This window comes from Raphanus sativus, chromosome 9 (genome assembly GCF_000801105.2).
Source record: "Raphanus sativus cultivar WK10039 chromosome 9, ASM80110v3, whole genome shotgun sequence".
NCBI classification, from domain to species: domain Eukaryota; kingdom Viridiplantae; phylum Streptophyta; class Magnoliopsida; order Brassicales; family Brassicaceae; genus Raphanus; species Raphanus sativus.
The window spans coordinates 33,798,936-33,818,942 of NC_079519.1; the positions used below are offsets into that span (position 1 = coordinate 33,798,936).

Below are 20,007 nucleotides of genomic sequence, written 5' to 3' on the forward strand. Positions count from 1 at the left end.
CTCTGAAACTTCTTCTCCTACTTCTTCATGAGTTACTCCACCAACAGCGTCTCTCTTCCTCTGATTACGCCTCCCTTTCCTCTGGCCACCAGGTTCCCCGCTTTTTTATCACCCTTTGATCTGAGGAAATCTGTTTCCCTTTTGATTTGATAAGTTGTCTATGATTGAAGAATCCCTTTTCTGGTCTTTGCTTTCTACGCTACTTCATTGCATAAAGTCTTTGTCTTTTTCCTCGAGTTAGGTCTTGCCTGAACTCAACGTATTAATATTATTTCGCACATTATAAGACCTATTAACTTAAATTTTGTTGTTCACGGGTTCAGTTGCAAAATTACTTCTTTTTTATAAAAAGAACTCTCTTTTTTGTATAAAGTGTTTGCATTGTACTGTTAAGAAGAACCAGAGCCCTTGCTTAGACCATGTGTGAATGAAATCAAATATCAACCAAAGTTCTCTGTAGCTTTTGTTCCATGTCATCAGAAATTAGCCTATTATCTCTGTTTTGTGGCAACCAATGTGTTTTTTTTTTGATGATTTTGTAGTCTCTTCAGAGGAGTCAAAAGATCGGAGATGCCAACCGAGCCATCGTCCGCGAGTCCCGTCACTGGCACGACGTCTTCGGGTCAGCTATCTTTGTGATCCACCTCATATGCTTAGGCTTCGTGCTCGCGGTGCTTGGACTCAACATGTTTACTTGCATCATGTATTGGCATATAAGGTGATTTGGACATTCTAATTAGGTAAATGTAACATTTATATTTGTTATGTTTTATGATCTATTGATTTCATTTTATGTTCTTTTATTAAAGAAGAGTGATAGAGCAATGAATAACCTTTTAGATATTGTAAGCTTTCGTTGTACAGTAGTGCAGTACTTTTGCTTATACAAACATGTATTCACATTGCTGATAAGCTTTGGAGTAATTCAGGAATTCAGAAATAAATACAGTAGAGGTGAGTTTTTATATTTCCTGAATCTATTTATTTTAATTTACTAGAGAAAGCGCGGGCAAGGCATAACGGAATATTGCTGGAAAACGCCACTACGATGATCTCTAGATTGACGGTTGGCTTTATATTGATTACCCTTCAGATATTTACATCATCGCTCATCGGGTAAGTATGAAAAGGATTCTACCATGTTCCTCTGATTAGATTAATCTAAACTCCTTTGTGTTGACCTCCTCTGATGGTAGAAACGCTGACACCAAAGAAGTTGCTTATTCTAGCTCTTCAGGAAGCTGAGAGAAATGGAAATAGCATATATATTATCTGCCTTATCCGTGAGTACAATTATTCCTTCCACTCAAGCCCTTTGATTAGTGTTCCGGATTAGTCTGGGGCTTTATTTAACTGCTACTGGTTACAATATGAACCTTTGTGTCCATGTATGTGAAATAACTACTGCCCAACCCTTCCTTTGTTTAGTCATGTGTTCTCCACAGTACAAATGTTGTGAAATAGATGTTCCCATTATCGAGGAGATACGCCATACATGTTCCACCTATCTGTTATGCTTCCATCGTGGCATTAGTTTGTTTTGTTTCCATGATAAGGTGGCTAAGATTTGATGCTTTTTGATCAGGTGGCTAATTGATGCTCACTGCAGGTTTCAACTGAATGATCACTTTGGTTTACCCCAAAAGAGAGGGACTAGCTTAACTTTTTCATTGAGTGTTATCATCATTAAGCCTTGCGCTACAGGTCAGACCCATCGAATATGCTCCCTGTTTTATAAGTACCACACTGTGCTCTTTGGTGTCTGGAGGAAAAAAATCTGCTCTCAGGTATAAATAGATATATGGATTATGTTGCCATTTAAAACAGAATTCATATAGTTCTAAGCACACAAATGCATATGCTAATTTGAAGGTTCATCGCAATTGAACTCTTAAATGTCTGAGAGGTTCTCTATAGTTCCATCGTCAGGCTTCCCAAGTTTAATCTTTCTCCAAGTTATAAGTATTTTTCCCTATTACAGTTTTAAATTCCACTCTCTTTTTATCTATGTAGTAGCATATTGAAAACCTTATGTGATAAGAATCTATCATTCTCAGAATTCAAAAAGTTTCCATATGGCGGAAGGGATGTAACACTTCTGAAGTCATTTGAGTTCCAGGACCTTTAATCACGTGGTCAGTCGTTACCGTTTCAATTTCAACAGTGGTCACTCCACTTTGGGTCAGCTTGCACTCAATTACATGCCAGTTAAGTTCAAGTTTCTTGAGCAAGAGCGTGCACTCGAACAGCACCTCTCAATTTAGTTATAGAGATCCTGAAATGGAGTGAGGAGACAACAAATATTTGCGTGAGTGTATACTCTATGTACAGCACTTATCAAGTTCTTCTCAAATCAGTGTATTCAAATTAAAAACAAGTCTAATGTAAATAGTCACCATTATCTGAACTGGTGATTTCTACATATTGATCTTAATTGATTGAGATTCAGTTCACAGCATTCATTTCTTTTTTTTGAACTTGACCATTGCAGCTATTTGCAACTAAACCATGACTTGAACCCCTCTTAATCATCAACTGTTCTCATTTTTTCATTTTTGACTAATCGACTGTTCTATAATGAACGCTGACATCATTTTAACAATTATGTCTCTTGTGGGATCACCGGGACAATATTGACTGCCTCACTCCACCAGAAATCTAATGTTCCTCCAGTCTGTGAAACAAAACAACCCATCCTTTGTAAGTTTAACAAAAACAATAAAAAATTAAAGTTAATTAGAAGTAAGAAAAAAAAAACTAATCTTCAAATGACTGAAATTTAACGGAAATATAAATCAATGAAGCTATATCAAATTTGAATGTGATATTAATTCAAAACAGTAAATGTTTTTACTAAAAATGAAAATATGAAAATAATGGTTTTAGATTATAATTTTGGACCGAAAATTTTCAGCTGCATTAATTCAGATAATAATGGTAAAATTAAATATTATTTAATGGTAAAAGTTTTTAGCTAATCATGAATCATGTTCTCTGTTTATCAAACTTTCTAAGATACTGAACAATTCCACCTTCCATAGCTGCTTTTGAACTTAAATCTTAAGCTTTGCTGACTTTTTGATAGTCTTGATAAGCTTATGAAGTTAAAAGGAAACACACAAATGCAATATTTCCTTATATAATCTAATGATTTCAACACCTGCTTTAGTATGATAACTTTTATTTTAAGCAAACAATATAAGAAAAACCCGAGAGGGTTGAGAACCAACGTACAATTTTATTTTCCGAAGCACTTATAAACAACTCATATGACAATGGCGTGGGAGTTTTTTACAATACAATGTTTACTAGAATACCAAAACTGTTAAAATTATTTCAAAATTAATAACCCGCCCGTAGGGCGGGCCGATTCTAGTTACTGAATATAGTAATGTTGACTCTGGTTTACAAAACTATACCAGACCCAATTACACGGTCATTAAGCCAACTCAATCTTATACGTTAAGACAATCTCCACTGATACACTATTTGATGAAAGGGGTGTTTTTTGATCAATATCCTGAATTCAGACAGCAAGCCTTATTTTCAGCCTTTTTTTTTATAAACTCCTGGTCTTATAGAACTCAAGACCAGGACCAAGCTGTGTGTTGACTGTTGAGGTATGTTTTTCTTTTTTTACTTGGTCGTCTGTTGGTTTGTTTGTTTAATGGATAAATTATTTTAATTGTTTTGAAGAAAAATATTATATTATCTATGTCAACATCACTAAGTTTGGCAATTACATTTGACATATATTAGTTAAAAAGTCAACACTAACTATATTTGGTGTGCAATGTAAAATATGACATAAGCTGTAAAATATCAAATATCTATGAAATATTCTACGAGACTTGTACTATAAATAAGGAGGCTTGTAGTGTGTTGTGATCCAAACAAAGTGAATTAAGTGAGCTAGATCCTAAAGAATATCTCGAGTACTTTATAATATCTTTGAATGTTCGTAATAAAATGAAGATTCCTTTTGTCATAAAACGATCGTGTCTACCCTTAAACAATTTATCATTATAGATCCTAAACATCTCAATTTGTGATTGTACGTGTTTGTAAATTTATATGAACGAACAAGTTTGAAAAAGAGCCAGAAAATATTCACTTGATTACAAATAGAGTATATTTTTAAAGAAGATGGTGGCTCAGCAAAGACAAAGAAAAGCAAAAAGCTCTCTCTCAAGCTTTACCTATGAACTCAATGTCAAAGAGAAGAACCGAAGCTGGTGGAATGAGACATGAGCCTGCGCAAACAAGGGTTATAGTATAACTAATTAATTAGTATTTAATTATCAACAATTAACATAATTAAGGAAGGTCTTTAGTTTATTGTTTACCTCCTTTGCAACCTGCCCCTCGATCACCATACGCGAGTTCTGGAGGAATCTTTAATGTCCGTTTACCTCCTGAAGTAAACGAAAAAAAACTTAGTTAATAATGAAAGCATGGCAATGTTTCTGTATATTTAAACTAAACTTGATTTTTGGTTGTTTAATTATAGGTCCAGTGATTCAATTAGCCATAACTCGACCGTCCTCAAATCACTATCAAACAGTTTCACGTATGCAATAACATTGTGTTCAAAAACCTTGAAGCTAATCCCATGAAAACAAATATTTACATTACCAGTAAGCATAGCAGGAACTCCATCAGAGCCAATGATTCCCTGGTCCCAACCTTTGATCACCTGTAAATGGATATGTCCACAATTGATTCAGTTCATGTGTTTCTGAACTTCACATGATACTCCGTATATAAACAATTGATGTTCTGAGTTCTGAAAAAATAAATATATATTTTTGTTTGTTATTTTTTATTTTACAATAAATTTTTATCACTCATATTTTTATATTTAAATTTTTGTTTTTATTTTATAAACAAATTCATTAATTAGACTCTATAACATTTATTTTTCAAATATAAAAATAAAATCTAAAACACCAATCATTAAGCAAAACATTATTTCTTAATTACCTCACCAACACCTATACGGAAAGTTAGAGGTTTTCCCCGATTATAGCTACTATCAAAGACTTTCCCATTCTCCAACTTCCCCACATAATGTGCCTGCATGAGAGATATTCAATAACGATCTAACATCATAAAGTAATGGCAAAATAGTTTGAGATATAATTACCTTGATTAGCTGCCCTTTAACAGCTGCAGGGCCATATCCAACTACCTTATCACAGAAGGCAAGACCAGAAGGAGACACAGAGAATTCACAAGAACTTGTTTCGGCAAATGCTGAAACGTTATCAACAAGACCAATACAGACACCAAAACCAATAATTGCTTCTCTTCTACCACAAGAAGCTGGTTGAACAAAACTTAATTCGTGATCAGAAACCTTTTGTTTGCTTCTCAAGTTAATGGCATCTGCTTTGGTTAAGCTACTGCTCACAAAACTTCTGCCTTTTCTTTGCTCACTTGGTGGAGAACAAGTGCCAACAGAAAATCCTAAGGAGGTCATTTCTTCTCTATCCAGAAAATTTTCTGAATGAGATAATAAATGGTTTGTGTAAGAATGGCTTCTTTGGAATATCAGTCATCCTTGCTGGCAAACAAAAGAACCACACAAAATTTGGGTTTATCTTCAGCCCATTTTAAACATTCGAGGCCCAATATGAACACAACAGAAGAGTTTTAGATGTCATCTCCTAGACTTCCTTGATGATTCAAAACGAGACTAATTGTTCACTCTTGTTTCTTCTTTGGTTTAACCTTCTTATTTTAACTTATGGGCAAAAGACTAGAGAATTTGAAAAAAATAAAATTTTCTATAAAAGTTTTTAAAGAGGTAAAAACAGTAACTCAAAATCATTACTCAAACACTTGTCAAATCAAACACAACACAAACGAAATTAGACATCATGAGTCCAAACTGAGTTAACATTGAAGAACTATCAAAACACTTATACAAGCAAAACAACAGGTTTCTCTCTCTCTCTCCCACTCTCTACTTAGAGAGTTGCTAGCTGCTGAATATCATAAGGATGAGCATCAGAAGCAGCTTCTCGCCTAAAAGATCTTCTTCCAATAACAATATTGGCAGCTTCACCGGGATGAAACGCGTCCCAAAACACATACTCATTCCTATTCAAACATGGAGCTTGTCCAGGTAGACAAGTTATCTGTCCATTGTTCCTCCCAACTCCACAACATCCTGCATTTGTCACTCTAAACCCTGAAAAAAAAAAGAATATCAAACTTTTTGAGCAAAATTATCATGAAAGAGTTTTGGAGACTGGTGATATACCGTAGCGAGCAGGGTTTGTAACAATGTCTTGGAAGATGCCGTATGCGTTAATGTAAGTGAACTTGGCGTCTGGTGTGTTCTGGTTAAAGTGGTCGACTATAGTTATGAGCTTGCTGTTAAAGAGTCTGTTCGCGGAGTTGATCCTCTCGTCACATGTTGTTCCATCTCTGCTGTTCTGAGCTAGCTCGTTTGGGCTGCAACCAATGGCTCCAACTCCTATTAACGCAAACTTCCTGGCTCCATTGTTATACAATATCTGCTCCATCACATAAAACATCAAAAACTTCAGTCTCGCTAAGAGTAAAAACTACCAAAACAGAGTATAACTAAAGAAACAGAGCAAAAACAGAGAAGTAATGAAGAAACAGGGGAAACCTAAAAACAGAGGACTTGAAGAGTGGACTGACCCGGAGTTGTTCAGTGTAACGGGCGATAAGATCGTCGCCAAAGGAGTCAGGCGTGAACTGGTTACCGGTAGAGTAAAAAGTGGGCATGAAGTAGTTGTTGAGGTAATCGTTACTGCCTAATCCGATGGAGTAGATGCACTTGCTGAGGTAACTCGAGGCTTGGTTCCGATCACCGAGTATGTTCACTACTTGTGACACAGTGTTCACGTGATTTGCTACTTGACCAGCAAATGCTATTCTACCTCCCTGAAGAACAAAAACAACAAACTTTTGTAGAAAATCTAGAACAAGATGCTTAGGAAAACTAACTATGGTCATTTAGCCTAATCCTAACCTGAGATCTTAAACGGTTAAACCGAAATTGTTTTAGAAGCCGATTGGTTTATATTTTTCTGAACAAATTGAACCAAACCCAAACAAAAATATAGTCTCTAAGATCACTAAAAATAGATGATAGTGATGCTCATTTATTTACAACTAGGTGATTTTCTCGTGCTCATGCACGGATATAAATATTTATAAAATAAATATAATATAATAGCTGATTGCTATATATTTTAATTTTAAATTTAATTTATAATTTTTATGCATAATTTATATTAATAATATTGAATTACTTTAATTCGACATATGATTTTACATATGTTATATCTAGTGGATTTAGTTATCATTTAGGTATATTGGACTGCATTCAACTATATTATTTTCTATTCTAAATATATTAAAATTTTGATTAATTTTCTTATTTTCATTTAGGTTGGTTGTTGTCTTCTTTAATTTTAATATAATATATTATTTTAAATATATGGTTGATTAGTTTATGTTACTTAATTATTTTATGTAATCATCTAATAAATTAGATAGATATATCAAAATATTTATATTACTTTGAAAATATATATTTTTTATTGTTTAAAATTATGTTTTATAATAAATAATATTTTTTTAATATCAAAATTATCTTTCTGAAATTTTGTTTTTATAAAATCACATTATATACAAATATATATATATATATATTCATCTAAGAAACAATAAATATAAAGTAAGTATTTTATTACTTCAAAAGTATATTTTATGTTATTTAAAAATATTTTTAAATTAGAATATTAGTATCTTGTGAAATTTCCCTTTTTAATGAAATCATATTATATATACATATATTTTCGGTTTTAAATTTATAATTTTTTCCTTTTTAATATATATGTTATATGGAAATTTTTTAAAAAGACTAAAAAAATAATAGTATTTAAATGTAATATTTTTAATTCATTAAAGGTATCAGTGTAATCAACTATCGTGAAAAATAACGTGAGCGCAACACATAAGAAACTGACTTCTCAAATTATATCATAGATAGATATATATTTTTATTGTTTAAAATTATGTTTTAAAATAAATAATATTTTTTCTAATATCAAGATTATCTTTCCGAAATTTGTCACATTAGATACAAATATATATATTTTCATCTAAGAAACAATAGATATAAAATAAGTATTTATTACTTCAAAATTATAATTTATGTTATTTAAAAATATTTTTAAAATAGAATACTACTATCTTGTGAAATTTCCTTTTTAATGAAATCCTATAATATATACATATATTTTTGTTTTTTAAATTCGATTTTTAAAATTTTAAAATTTTCCTTTTTACTATATATATATATTATATGGAAAATTTCAAAAGGGAAACTTAAAAAATAATAGGTATTAAATGTAATATTTTTAATTCATTAAGGGTATCGATGTAATCAACCATCGTGAGAGTTAACATGAGCGCGACACATAGGAAACTGACTTCTTAAATAATATTATAGAGACTTTTTAAAGATAAGTTTGAAGTTCCTTTTATTAGGAACAAAAATAAATCAAGACCTTATAACCAAATTAACCCGACCAAAATTCTATAAACATAAATAACGGATCTGAAACAGTCCGGTCTGACCGAATGGCTAGTGAACTAGTTAGTACCAATTGTCTGCCAGTTTCTTCTCGGATTCCGGCAGCAGCGGAAGCATAGTTAACTCCCCTGAGGATGTCTTCTCCTCTGGCAGCGGCATACGGTGTAATGTAGTTGTCAAAACCCAAGAGCTCAGCTGTTTTTGTTTTTCAAGATTATCCAAAAGGAAACATAGTAGCACTTTAGTCTCTTGTTTCAAGAAAAGAAAAACAGAGGAAAAGAAAGTAAAATGTAGTTAGTTAAGACTTACTGATAACATCGACTGTAGTTTTGCCATTGCTAAACCGACCAGTTGGACCGAGAGCGAAATCAATACCGTAAGGAAAGTAATTAGCTCTAGCTAGTGAATTAAGCTGATTATTGTTGCCATTATCAACCAAAGAGTCACCAAATATGAAGTAACACGGTGCAATTGGATCACTAGCAACCATGTTAATGGCCGTAGATACCATAATCAACATCACCATTAAACACATTTTCGCCATCTCTCCGTAAGAATTAGATTATGAGAAGGGAGATGGTTTGGGAATTTGATGAACGTAAAATGGGTTTATATAATATAATTCTTACGGAGAGGACGAGAAGACTATATTGTAAACTTTCTAACGGTTGAAGGAGCATTAAATGTTCACGCGGCGAGGATGTATGGATGTGTAAATGTAAAAGTAAATGCATGTGAAATAATTTAGAGTTTTTTTTTTTTGGTGGATCGACGATCTAGACATATTGTAGCGAAAGATGGTAGAGAGTTTATACTCGCTGTCGATGTTGTTTAACTTTCTTTACTGTGACCCACTTGTAATGTGACGGTTCCGTTTTAATGGTTTGCTTTGGAAATCGAGATGTTGACATTTCCTAAAAGTACCAAAGCTCGAGAAAGTAACAAACCTTGTCTCGAGCTGAAACATGAAGGAACTTATCTTCAGCTAAAACCATCTCCAATGTAAAACTCTATATTTTCCTCTAAAATTGAGTAAAAGTGAATATAAAGTAAAAATGTTCCAACCCTACTCTATTTTTCACTCCATAATAGAATAATGAACAAACAAAAAATAGATTATAAGTAAATTTCATTATGAAATAGGATATGAAGTTAGATTGGAGCATTTCTTACTCCAAAATCACTTTTACTCAATTTTGGAGGAAAATATGGAGTTGGGTAAGAGATACCCTAACACTCGGATAATTATCAAATGATAGAATTGCAATATGACATAATTATTCTCCTATTCTATTTTTCTTTTAGTATAATTCATGTAACTTTAAAGACTAGACAAGGGTACTCATGCTAAACTTGTCTGACTTATTTGTAGCACAATGCATTTGGAAAATGAAAATGATGAATCCTTTAAATGAAACTGGCATAACTTAACAGTTAACACACATGACAACATGAAATGAGGGTCCACCCTCTCTTAACATATACTCAAATTGAACGGCTGAGATCAATCTGCTTGGTCGAATCAACGATGAAGAATAACGTTGAAGATTTGCCATGTGTTAAGATGGAGGTACCATTAAATGAAAGATGATGTATAGTCCCATATAGAGATGGTGGTTATCAAGATATGACCTTAAAACCTAAATGTGAGTGGTTGAAAGTAACATAAATTCTCACTTGTTCTATTTTACATATGTTACTTAAACGTAAAATCTAACTTTGGGACCCAATAAATTTGATCAAAGCTAAATTCAAATTTTCTGATGCAAGCAGCAGATGCACCATAATGATTAATAAGACAAGGGAAAGTGGAAAAGAGAAATACAATAAATGTTGGTACTATAGAAATTGATGGACATTCATCAATAGATTTGGCTATGACAGAGTCCATTATTTAAGCAAACATGTCCCAAAGAAAGAAAGAAGAAATATTCAGAATAAAAACTGAATTTTCAAATCTATTCCACCGTTCACCAACCACATGGTTGTTGTATTTATGAACTCTAGTACAACACTATAGAGTCAAGATTCCAGCAATGAAAGCCCTAAAACAAATAATTTCAGTCGTTTTATCAATAAAATACTCATCTATGAAATGGAGAGATTTAACCAATCAAGTAAAATGTTTGATACCTTCAGTGGCTCTAGATGTCAATATGCTTGTGTTTTTCAAAGATTGTTCTCTTGATCTTGGCTTTTTCTACTCTATGAATCTTTAAACTCATATAACGATTAACGAACAAACAAACCGAGTTACTTGCCTGTGAATCTCTTAAACAAATATATCGAACGAACAAACCGTAGATATCTTAACCTAACTAGCGAAAGCTGCAAAACATGTAATGAACAAAATAGTTCCTACAGGATTTCTGCTAATGCCTACGTAATATACAACATGCCGAAATAGTCACGTTAGATGTATATGACAAAGTGGAAAGCAACTCAGGTAGGCTAAGGATTAAACGTAGCTTATGTATAATCTAACTAATGTTTAAAAGAGAAAAAGGCGTACGTGAAAAATCTGCTATAAGTCATCTGAAGAACGGGTTCGAGAAGAAAAGTATTGGAGAGCATCATCCATGTGTGATGTCCTTTGCTATTTGAAGCAAACTCTTCAGGTTCAAGACACTCTTGTAATAACTCTCCATTGACTACTTCAGCTTGCACCATCTCTCAAACTCCCTCAGTGCACCTTAACAATCCTTGCACGAGAAACAAAACAGTAAACTTGTAATCTTTCAGGCTATATATAATATATAGAAACAAGCATGGCACATGGTACAGCTATTTTCATCTTCTTTTCGAGCTATTCCTTCATATTTAATGATTTTCCAATCTTATTAGGCTATTACCAAGCAGTTCTCCCAATAGAAAATATCATATCGATGGTACTATATCAGTTCCCCAAAATTCAACAAAACCCGTAAGTTTTTTTCTCTTAATTTTAATAGTAATATATGAAAATCTGAATCATGAAAAAAAATCCATCAGAATACTCAAATCGTGTGTTTTGATTACATATATATATATATTTTTGAACTAAACATGCCATCTAATCTATTAAAACTGAAGTACAAATAGTACTTAGCCATAAGTTTTGCACAATAATTACAAGTTAATGCCATTGAGTTAATAATAACCATCCATTTTAAACGATCACTTATTATTATCATAGTAAATATCGGATTATCCAGTAAGGGAAGTAATTAAATGTATGTGTACTCTTCTCCAAGACGTACACGTTTCATTCTTTCACAAATACTACTGTTTATAAACCAATAACTGTCTGATACATTTAACCGGGTTAAACATTTATTCTATCATTTAAAAATAACTTTAAAAAATACGTAATAAACCTATTATCTTAAAATCAACACTATGAAAGTCATTTGTGTAAACTGCATGTAGTGAATAATTTAAGATTGTACATCAGGAGCTTAGTACCCAGTCTTGTGTTAAAAATTTAGATCATTTACATTGATATACATGTTATATAATAATATAATAAACATGTTAAAATGTGTTAATAATACTATTCACTCATGTTTGGTAGACCATCGATTCTGTGTAAGATATAATTAAAAAACTAAGTTATTAACAGAATTGACCCGAGTATCTTTATTTTATCTATATTATTAAAGTTAAAGTACACAATTGGATTGTTTAGAAACAAGGATTATAGAATAAACGAGATATGTTTGGAAACATGGATAATAGAGATGTGTACTCTTTTTTATTTACACATTTAGCCATTTTATTTTCAATAAATTAATAACAAATGAGAATTGTTTAGAAACATGAATAACATATTTAATACTTCTTTTTATTTAAAAATTTAGCCATTGTTTTTACAATAAATTAAACAACATTCTTTCTATATTTCTTTTTATTTACAATTCTGTCACTATATTTATAATTCTTTTTATTTACATTTTTGATGGTGAAAATAAAAACACAAACTGAAATATATAGTATATTATATAAAACAATTTTTAAAAACAGTATTATTACCTTATTTAGTTTAGTAAAATATAAAAATTTCAAGAGTTCAATTTTCAAAAAGAAAATCATAAAATTAATAATAATTCATAGAAAACTAATGCAAAAAATTAAAATTTTGAAACATTGATAAAAATATGTCAAGAAGATAATATATATGATTATTCATAAGATGGTACATATAAAAATATTATTAATTATATGATTATTTATATGATGGACCAATACGATTAATTATATGATGACATATATATGATACATATATTTGACTAGGACTGCGCGTTCAGGTATCCATTCTGGTTCGTTTTGGATCTGTTTGGATTTTTAGTTTCCGGGGTCAAAGATTTCAGCCTCATTCATATATTTTAAATTTCAATTCGAATTATAACTAGAGCTGGCGTTCAGTATCCATTCGGGTTCATTTCGGATCTGTTTGGGTTTTACGTTTCCGAGGTCAAAGATTTTAGCCCCATTCAGATATTTCTAAATTTCAGTTCGAATTATATTCGGATCTTTGCGGGTTCAGTTCGGGTCTGGATAACCCATTTAAATTATTTTTTAAAATTCATTATATATTTTAAATTTTTTAAAATCTATAAATAAAATAATATATTGTATATAAATCTGAATAACATATGTCAGAATACTTAAACTTAACATATAAATTAGTTTGGTTTAAATTTTGGATCAAAAATCAATAATTATTTTAAATATTGGTGTTTTGAGTATACTTCCACTTTGTTACATATTTATATTTGACTATTTTTATATATTTTCAAGTATTTAAACCAACCTAAAAGTATCATATATATATATTCTGGATGTTTTTATATACATTAAAACCAAAAATAATTAATATATATAAGTATATAATTTTTTTGGATACATTTTTATATTCAAAATATTTTGGTTCGAATTGGTTATGGTTTCAGTTGTTTAAATATCAAAATTTTAAATAATTTGGATATTTAATCAATTTTGGTTCGGGTTTGGTATTACTATTCTTCGGATTTGATTTTTTTTTTGCAGCTTTGATATTGATATGAAAAATAAATAGCAATATATTTTTGAAATATATACCCGCACGGGCGTGCGGGTCAAAATCTAGTTAATATTAATCAACAGTTTTGCTCTTTCTGTTAAAGTGTTAACCTATAGCATATTTGAATTCACCATCTAAATTAATCTCATGATCTAAACCCATAGGGCCATTATTTATGGCCCATAATTCTATCATTTCTTGTCCGAGTTTTGAGACATTGTAAAAATCATTCGTATTATCCACTTGGAAGCTAGTATTATTCATCCTCCTCAAACGACGCACTTTTCATACGTCTTCTCAAAAATAAATCACGTGGAAAAGCTTCCATTTTCCAGTTATCAGAGGATTAAGATTTACAGATGATTATGAAAATTTGTAGATATTATCATATAAGATGATATCGAACTTTTATTAAAACATTATGAATTAGCATCATTAACTAATGTAATATTTGGAAAAAAAAACTAATGATATCTATATACTATTAAAGCAGAATCCCTTTTAGGATTCTGCCCTTATCTTTTCAAGTTATTTACCACCAAATGCCATTGTCTTATTTTTAATTAATTTGGCAACTAAAGTCTCAACCAATAAGAAATGAGAGTTTTAATACCAATCATATTACGAATATTCCTCGGCTAATGACAAGCACTATCGAGGCCCAAATTATATTGAAGCCCAATGAATATGTCACTCTTAACTACGACTTGTGCAAACACACATAGTATATTTTTTTTTTGAACTTTACACATAGTATATTCTTTTCACATAGGCCCTAATTGGCAAAGCAGACGATAAAGCAGTAGCAGTATGCTATATAAGCAGTATGCTGCAGAAGCTGTATGCTCTTACTAAACTATTTAATAGATTGATTGGTAGAGCAGTATGACATGCTATTTAAAGTTATTATAAAAATGCTATATAATATTTAATATATAATATATTTATTATAATATATATAATAATAAAAAGAAATATAATTAATTTATTTTATTTAATAATTTCAAAATTATATTTATATATAGACACTGTTTAAAAAAATTTACAATTAAAATATACATATTTTAAAATAAATTTTACAATTAAAATATTTATTTTTAAAATAAATTTTACAATTAAAATATATATTTTTAGGATAAATTATAAAATTAATATATATATATATATTAAATAATTTTTAAATTTCAGATATAATTTAATTTAAATTAAATTAACTATATTATTTTTATTATATATATATATATATATATATATATTAGAAATATAATAATTATAAATAAATATATTATATACTGTATAGTAATTTTTAAAAGCATTTAAAATAGTATATCATATTTAAAATATAATTTATTTTATATAATTAAATCATATTTTAAATTTAAAGTACTGTTTTAAAACAATATTTATATTATAAATTTATTTTAGAAATCAAAATTTCATTTTCTGGATACAAAATTATTTTATGATATTATAAAATGAATTAATTATATATTTATATCAAATTTATAAATTGTAAAAGCAAATGCTCTTCCAAAAGCTTCATATGAGAGCATTTGACAGAGAGCATTTGAAGAGCATTTGCATTTAGTAAATGCTTTTCTAAATGCTTTTAGAGCAAATATTGATTGGACAATGTAGAGCATAATGCTAATGTTAATGCTCTACCAATCAAAGCCATAATATATATTCTACATGCTCAACAGATTTAATATCATTTGAAGAGTGATAAAAGCCCCCGGAACTATAAATGATCAAATTAGAAATGTTAATATACGGATCCATAAGTTTTTTAGGAAATTTAATAAGATTTGTATATCACAAACAATATTTGAATTTCTTAATCCTATGGCGTATAATCCAATAATATTCTTTCATTAATATTCCCATAATTTTAGGAACCCACTTCTCTTGATACATTATTAGTCAGTTTTTTTTTTCCCGTCAAAGTTTTTAATATTCAAAGAAGGGCCAAGCCCAATACAACAAACTTACAAGCCCAAAACAACCAGGCTTACTCGAAACTCAAATGGGCCTTTAAACAACCGGCCCACTTTGAGAAACCCTAAACTCTGGGTTATTATTAGTCAGTTTACATGCGGTTATATATGTTAATAACATAGGCAAAAAAGATAAATGATGATCATATTTTGATATATCAACACTTGAAAATAATACGAGCAAAGAGAATACATATACCAATCTACGAGTTTACATATTAGGTCAGACTACTTTTTCTTTTTTTGAAACTAGGTCGGACTACTTTCTTTTGACCAAGGTTATGTGTTAATAAAAAATCATGTTTTATATTTTCATCTAATAATATTTCAACTTAGCATTAAAATCTACACTTTTCAGTAATACATAATTGACTTACCACTTGAGTTTAGTCGGTTTAACAATTAATCAATACTATTAAAATATAAACAATTTTATTTACCCCCAATAATCTAAGCTGAATCATATTTTTAAGTTCCTATTATTTCTACTTAAATATAACTTGAATATTTATCTTAAAACTTGGATACTCATTCGGTCTTTGAGTTTTGAGTTTTTTGGGTTTAGAATTATACGTTCCACTCAGTTATTTATGAAATTTAGTTTAGTTTTTTTTTCTTTTTTTTTTGGTTTTTCGGTTCTTGATAAATGTACCTAGATCACACACTATATTATATCAATACTATTAAAACATGAACATGATCTATTGATATACGTGTGGTCCAACTATTTTAATATAATTATTAAAACATCTTATTAATCATTTAAAAAAATATTATATAATGAAAAACACATTTATGACTAAAGTGCAAATATAAAAATTAAATTTCTAAAAAAATATAAAACAGAAATTATACCCGCCCTTTTAAGGGCGGGTCAAAATCTAGTTATAGATTAAGACAGAAAACAACTACATCCAAAAATCAAATAAAATGTAAAAGTAAAAAGGAATATTATAGTATCAAAGTCAACCTTATATTCTGTTTTATCTTGTCAAGTATATATTTCAAAGATTCAGTATGTCAATAATTGGACCAATCTAAAGATTTAAACTTTTGGGAAGTCATAACCTAAATTGGGCCATCCCTATACCATCCACTATTAACAACTTGGCCCAAACCAAACATAGTCGTTTACTCTATCCAGTCTAAATTTAAGCCTCGTTTTCACACTGTTACAACTTAAAACCTAACACAAGTGTTGGATGATTTCTTTTTTGTTCAAAGTTGGATAAAATTTTGATAAACATGTAAAGATTTTACATTGTTCTTCTTTGCAGGTGGGTAACATATCGATAATATAAATACAACCACTAATTTGCATTTTTATGCTATGATAAAATAGTGTACTTTGAATGTTTTGATTTTACGACTATAAGTAAATATCATATTTTAGCATGTGTAAAAACATCTCAAAAAAAAATTTATAACTTCAAATACGAAATTTTTCTCTGCAAATATAATCTTAATAACTTGAAATTTGAAGCTACATATTTTTTATTTGAATTTAGCTCTTACAGTTAAATATTACATTTATTTCTTAAATATTTTATCGTTTATCATTTTAATTCTTAAAAATTGTGTATCCCATAAATATTTAAAATTTACCTTTTTAAATTTATTTTCACATAAAATTAAATAAAAACATTAAAATAAGATTTAAAATATTTTAAAACTAGATTTATACAACAACAATACTACAAAACATAAAAATGCACTAATTAATCATATATGGACGTATTACGAAAATAATTTTATACAATAATGTAGTATTTTATTTGTCATTTTATATTATTTATGTATTTCTATGTAAAATTTTATATTTTAGTGTAACATTTTATTAATTAATATTTCTGTATTATTTTTATAAATATGCTATTTATTTATAAAATTTATGAATTTAAGCTAATTATAATAAATTAAAGGACTACAACATAAAATATAAATATTTTTAAATTAAATTTGAGGTTTTGTTTTTGGAGAATGCAAACTTAAAAGTAGAATATATTTTTGGAGATGTTTTAAGTAGAACGATGGAATATGATTTTGATTTTGTAAAAACTTATTTTCTCAAAAAAAAAAAATTAATTTTGACTATACTTATAAATTTATGTCCTAGAATTTTAGAAAAAAGGTAACATATTAAAATGATATCATTACTTCTCTAAATATAATACTAATAATTTTTTGAACCGGGCCTATCAATAATTTGAATCACGCTACTGTTTCTAGTTTTGTATATATTTACATGATTCATATATTTCCGCGAATGGTTATTAAAATAAGTTTTCTTAAAAAGAGAATAATATTAGTGGCAAACTAGATCAGCCATAGAAAGTGGCGGTTCTTATCATAAGGTCATTCAAAAATCTCTGGTTAACCTCTTCAAACGTATCACGCCCAAATTTTAAACAAAAAAAGAATCGTATTATTACATACTATTACTTTCTGGATATAGGAAAAGAGCATTGCATGCTTTTAAAATATAAAGGTCTTAACATTTGAAAAAAAAAAAAGGTCTTAACATTTGCACCAAAAAAATATAAAGGTCTCCCTTGTTTATTTTGACAAACACAATCAGGACACCTTATACGAGAAGATAGTATGGACTGTAAGTCTAAAAATTCTACCGTTTATAAAAAACTGGTTGTACTTGTAACTTTCCAACTTCTTTGTCAATCCTTCTCAATCTGTTTACTCATATCTTTGCTAGTTCTTGAATTTCATTTTCATCTAAATAATGTATGGTTTTAAGAAATTTGTATATTTTTTGATTAATAAGATTCATAATTATGTATATAATTCATTTAATAATAATACAGAAAATCACTTCCCAATAGTCGTTATAGTTTAAACATTGTTGTCTACTGTGCAATATCTAAATCGTAATCTACACTTTTAAATCATATATGGAAAGCTAGAAACGACAAACTTTTCAACGGGAATGATACTTCACCACTGGATACAGTCCAAATAGCCATATCGGAAGCGGAAAATTGGAAACTCGCGCAAATCTTACACTCCCATGACGAGGAGAGCTTCCCGCCACCACCAAGCGCTCAACCCTCCGGCCCTAGATGTTCGATCGACGCCTCCTGGCATCAAGACGATAATCTCTTCGGCGGAGGAATGGTTCTAACGAACAAGGATGGGGTATCGACCTTCGGTTCATTCTCTAGTAACCGTAGTCTAACCCCCCTACACGCGGAGTTTCATACTCTGCTGTGGGCTATGAAATCCTCACTTCAAATGGACTTTTTAGATATGACCTTTGAGACAGACTGTCAACAATTGGTCAAGATCATCGCAGACGAAGAAAAAGAAGACTGGCCATCTTTATTGGTCGAAATCGAAGAGTTTTATTACCTTCATTCTATGTTCAACTTTTGCTCTTTACGTTTTATCCCTCGTTCTTGTAATGTCCGAGCCGATACCCTTCCAAAAGGTGCTCGAGCTCGTGGTTCTATCTTTTTCCATGTAAACTCTCGAATTCCAAATTGGACGGCTCAAACCGACCATATGGATATTCCTTAATAAAATATGGAGTTTTAGACGTCAAAAAAAAAATCATATATACAGTTACCTTTATAAATTCTACAAAAAAAATTATAGTATATGTATATGCCATAAACATTTAAAACCTAAGTTAACCTTCAATTCTATGCTTTTAAGTCAAATTCAGCTAAAATTAAATTCTACAAATTCAGTTAGTCTTTAACTTTTTGGACCTTACTTTTACTGTAAATCGTAATACAATAATTATATTGTCTTACAATCTACTGGTAAATTTTGTATCTGATTGGTAACTAGTAGCGCAAAACGGAGTAACTAAAGGAGAGTAAACGAGTGGAAAAGAATAGAGTAAATAAAATAATAATTAAAAAATAAAAAGTGAAACTCAACCTTAATGAATTTACTCTTCCAAAACCATGAGAGAAAAAAGTAACTTCTTTCCCTTTTGTCGAACAGTAGCTAGCGCAAATTATTAAAATATTATTAAATTTTATTTCACTTGATTGGTAAGATTTCAGCTGAAAATGGAGTAAATATTTTTCACCCATAAATATTATCGCCATTGGTGTCTTTCAATCACACCCTTTGTATTGTAATTATGTATTGTAATTATATAGTATAGATTCTTTTTGGAATTGTTTTATCTTTTTCAATATCTTTTCAGAGAAAGATATTATATGTAATATACACGAAGTTCCAAGTAAAAAGGTATAAAATGCTCGAAAATGGGGCTTAAGGATTTGGGACATATAGCTTGACGGTGTAGGCTTCGGCAAGTCCTAGTAAAATACAAACATCTATATGAGCACAAGATATATCAACTATCTTTGTCCAGTCAAACATTTGAAATATAATTAAGATGACAATCAAAGGATACT

At 29.8% G+C, this 20,007-nt stretch overlaps 2 protein-coding genes and 1 long non-coding RNA gene across 4 annotated transcripts; 1 reads left to right on the forward strand and 2 right to left on the reverse strand.

Moving 5' to 3' along the window:
- Positions 1–546: 546 nt before the first annotated feature.
- Positions 547–2,516, forward strand: LOC130499656 (uncharacterized). 2 transcript variants are annotated; one of them, XR_008938540.1, is made up of 4 exons: positions 547–740; positions 999–1,116; positions 1,197–1,787; positions 2,058–2,516. It is a non-coding gene; the product is annotated as an uncharacterized LOC130499656 (long non-coding RNA). The 2 variants fall into 2 exon arrangements; XR_008938539.1 differs by having other exon boundaries at positions 999–1,787.
- A 1,529-nt stretch (positions 2,517–4,045) lies between these two features.
- On the reverse strand, positions 4,046–5,542 carry LOC108824415 (peptidyl-prolyl cis-trans isomerase FKBP13, chloroplastic). The gene is made up of 5 exons (XM_018597838.2): positions 5,147–5,542; positions 4,984–5,076; positions 4,636–4,696; positions 4,347–4,415; positions 4,046–4,253 (listed from the first exon to the last, which is right to left on the reverse strand). Exons 1-5 carry the CDS (start codon positions 5,480–5,482, stop codon positions 4,189–4,191), a joined length of 624 nt encoding a protein of 207 aa, XP_018453340.1. The 5' UTR covers positions 5,483–5,542; the 3' UTR covers positions 4,046–4,188.
- Positions 5,543–5,769: 227 nt separating this feature from the next.
- On the reverse strand, positions 5,770–9,194 carry LOC108827142 (GDSL esterase/lipase At5g45670). The gene is made up of 5 exons (XM_018600494.2): positions 8,891–9,194; positions 8,652–8,776; positions 6,676–6,921; positions 6,269–6,524; positions 5,770–6,196 (listed from the first exon to the last, which is right to left on the reverse strand). The coding sequence occupies exons 1-5, from the start codon at positions 9,123–9,125 to the stop codon at positions 5,973–5,975; spliced, it is 1,086 nt and encodes a 361-aa protein (XP_018455996.1). The 5' UTR covers positions 9,126–9,194; the 3' UTR covers positions 5,770–5,972.
- Positions 9,195–20,007: the final 10,813 nt, after the last annotated feature.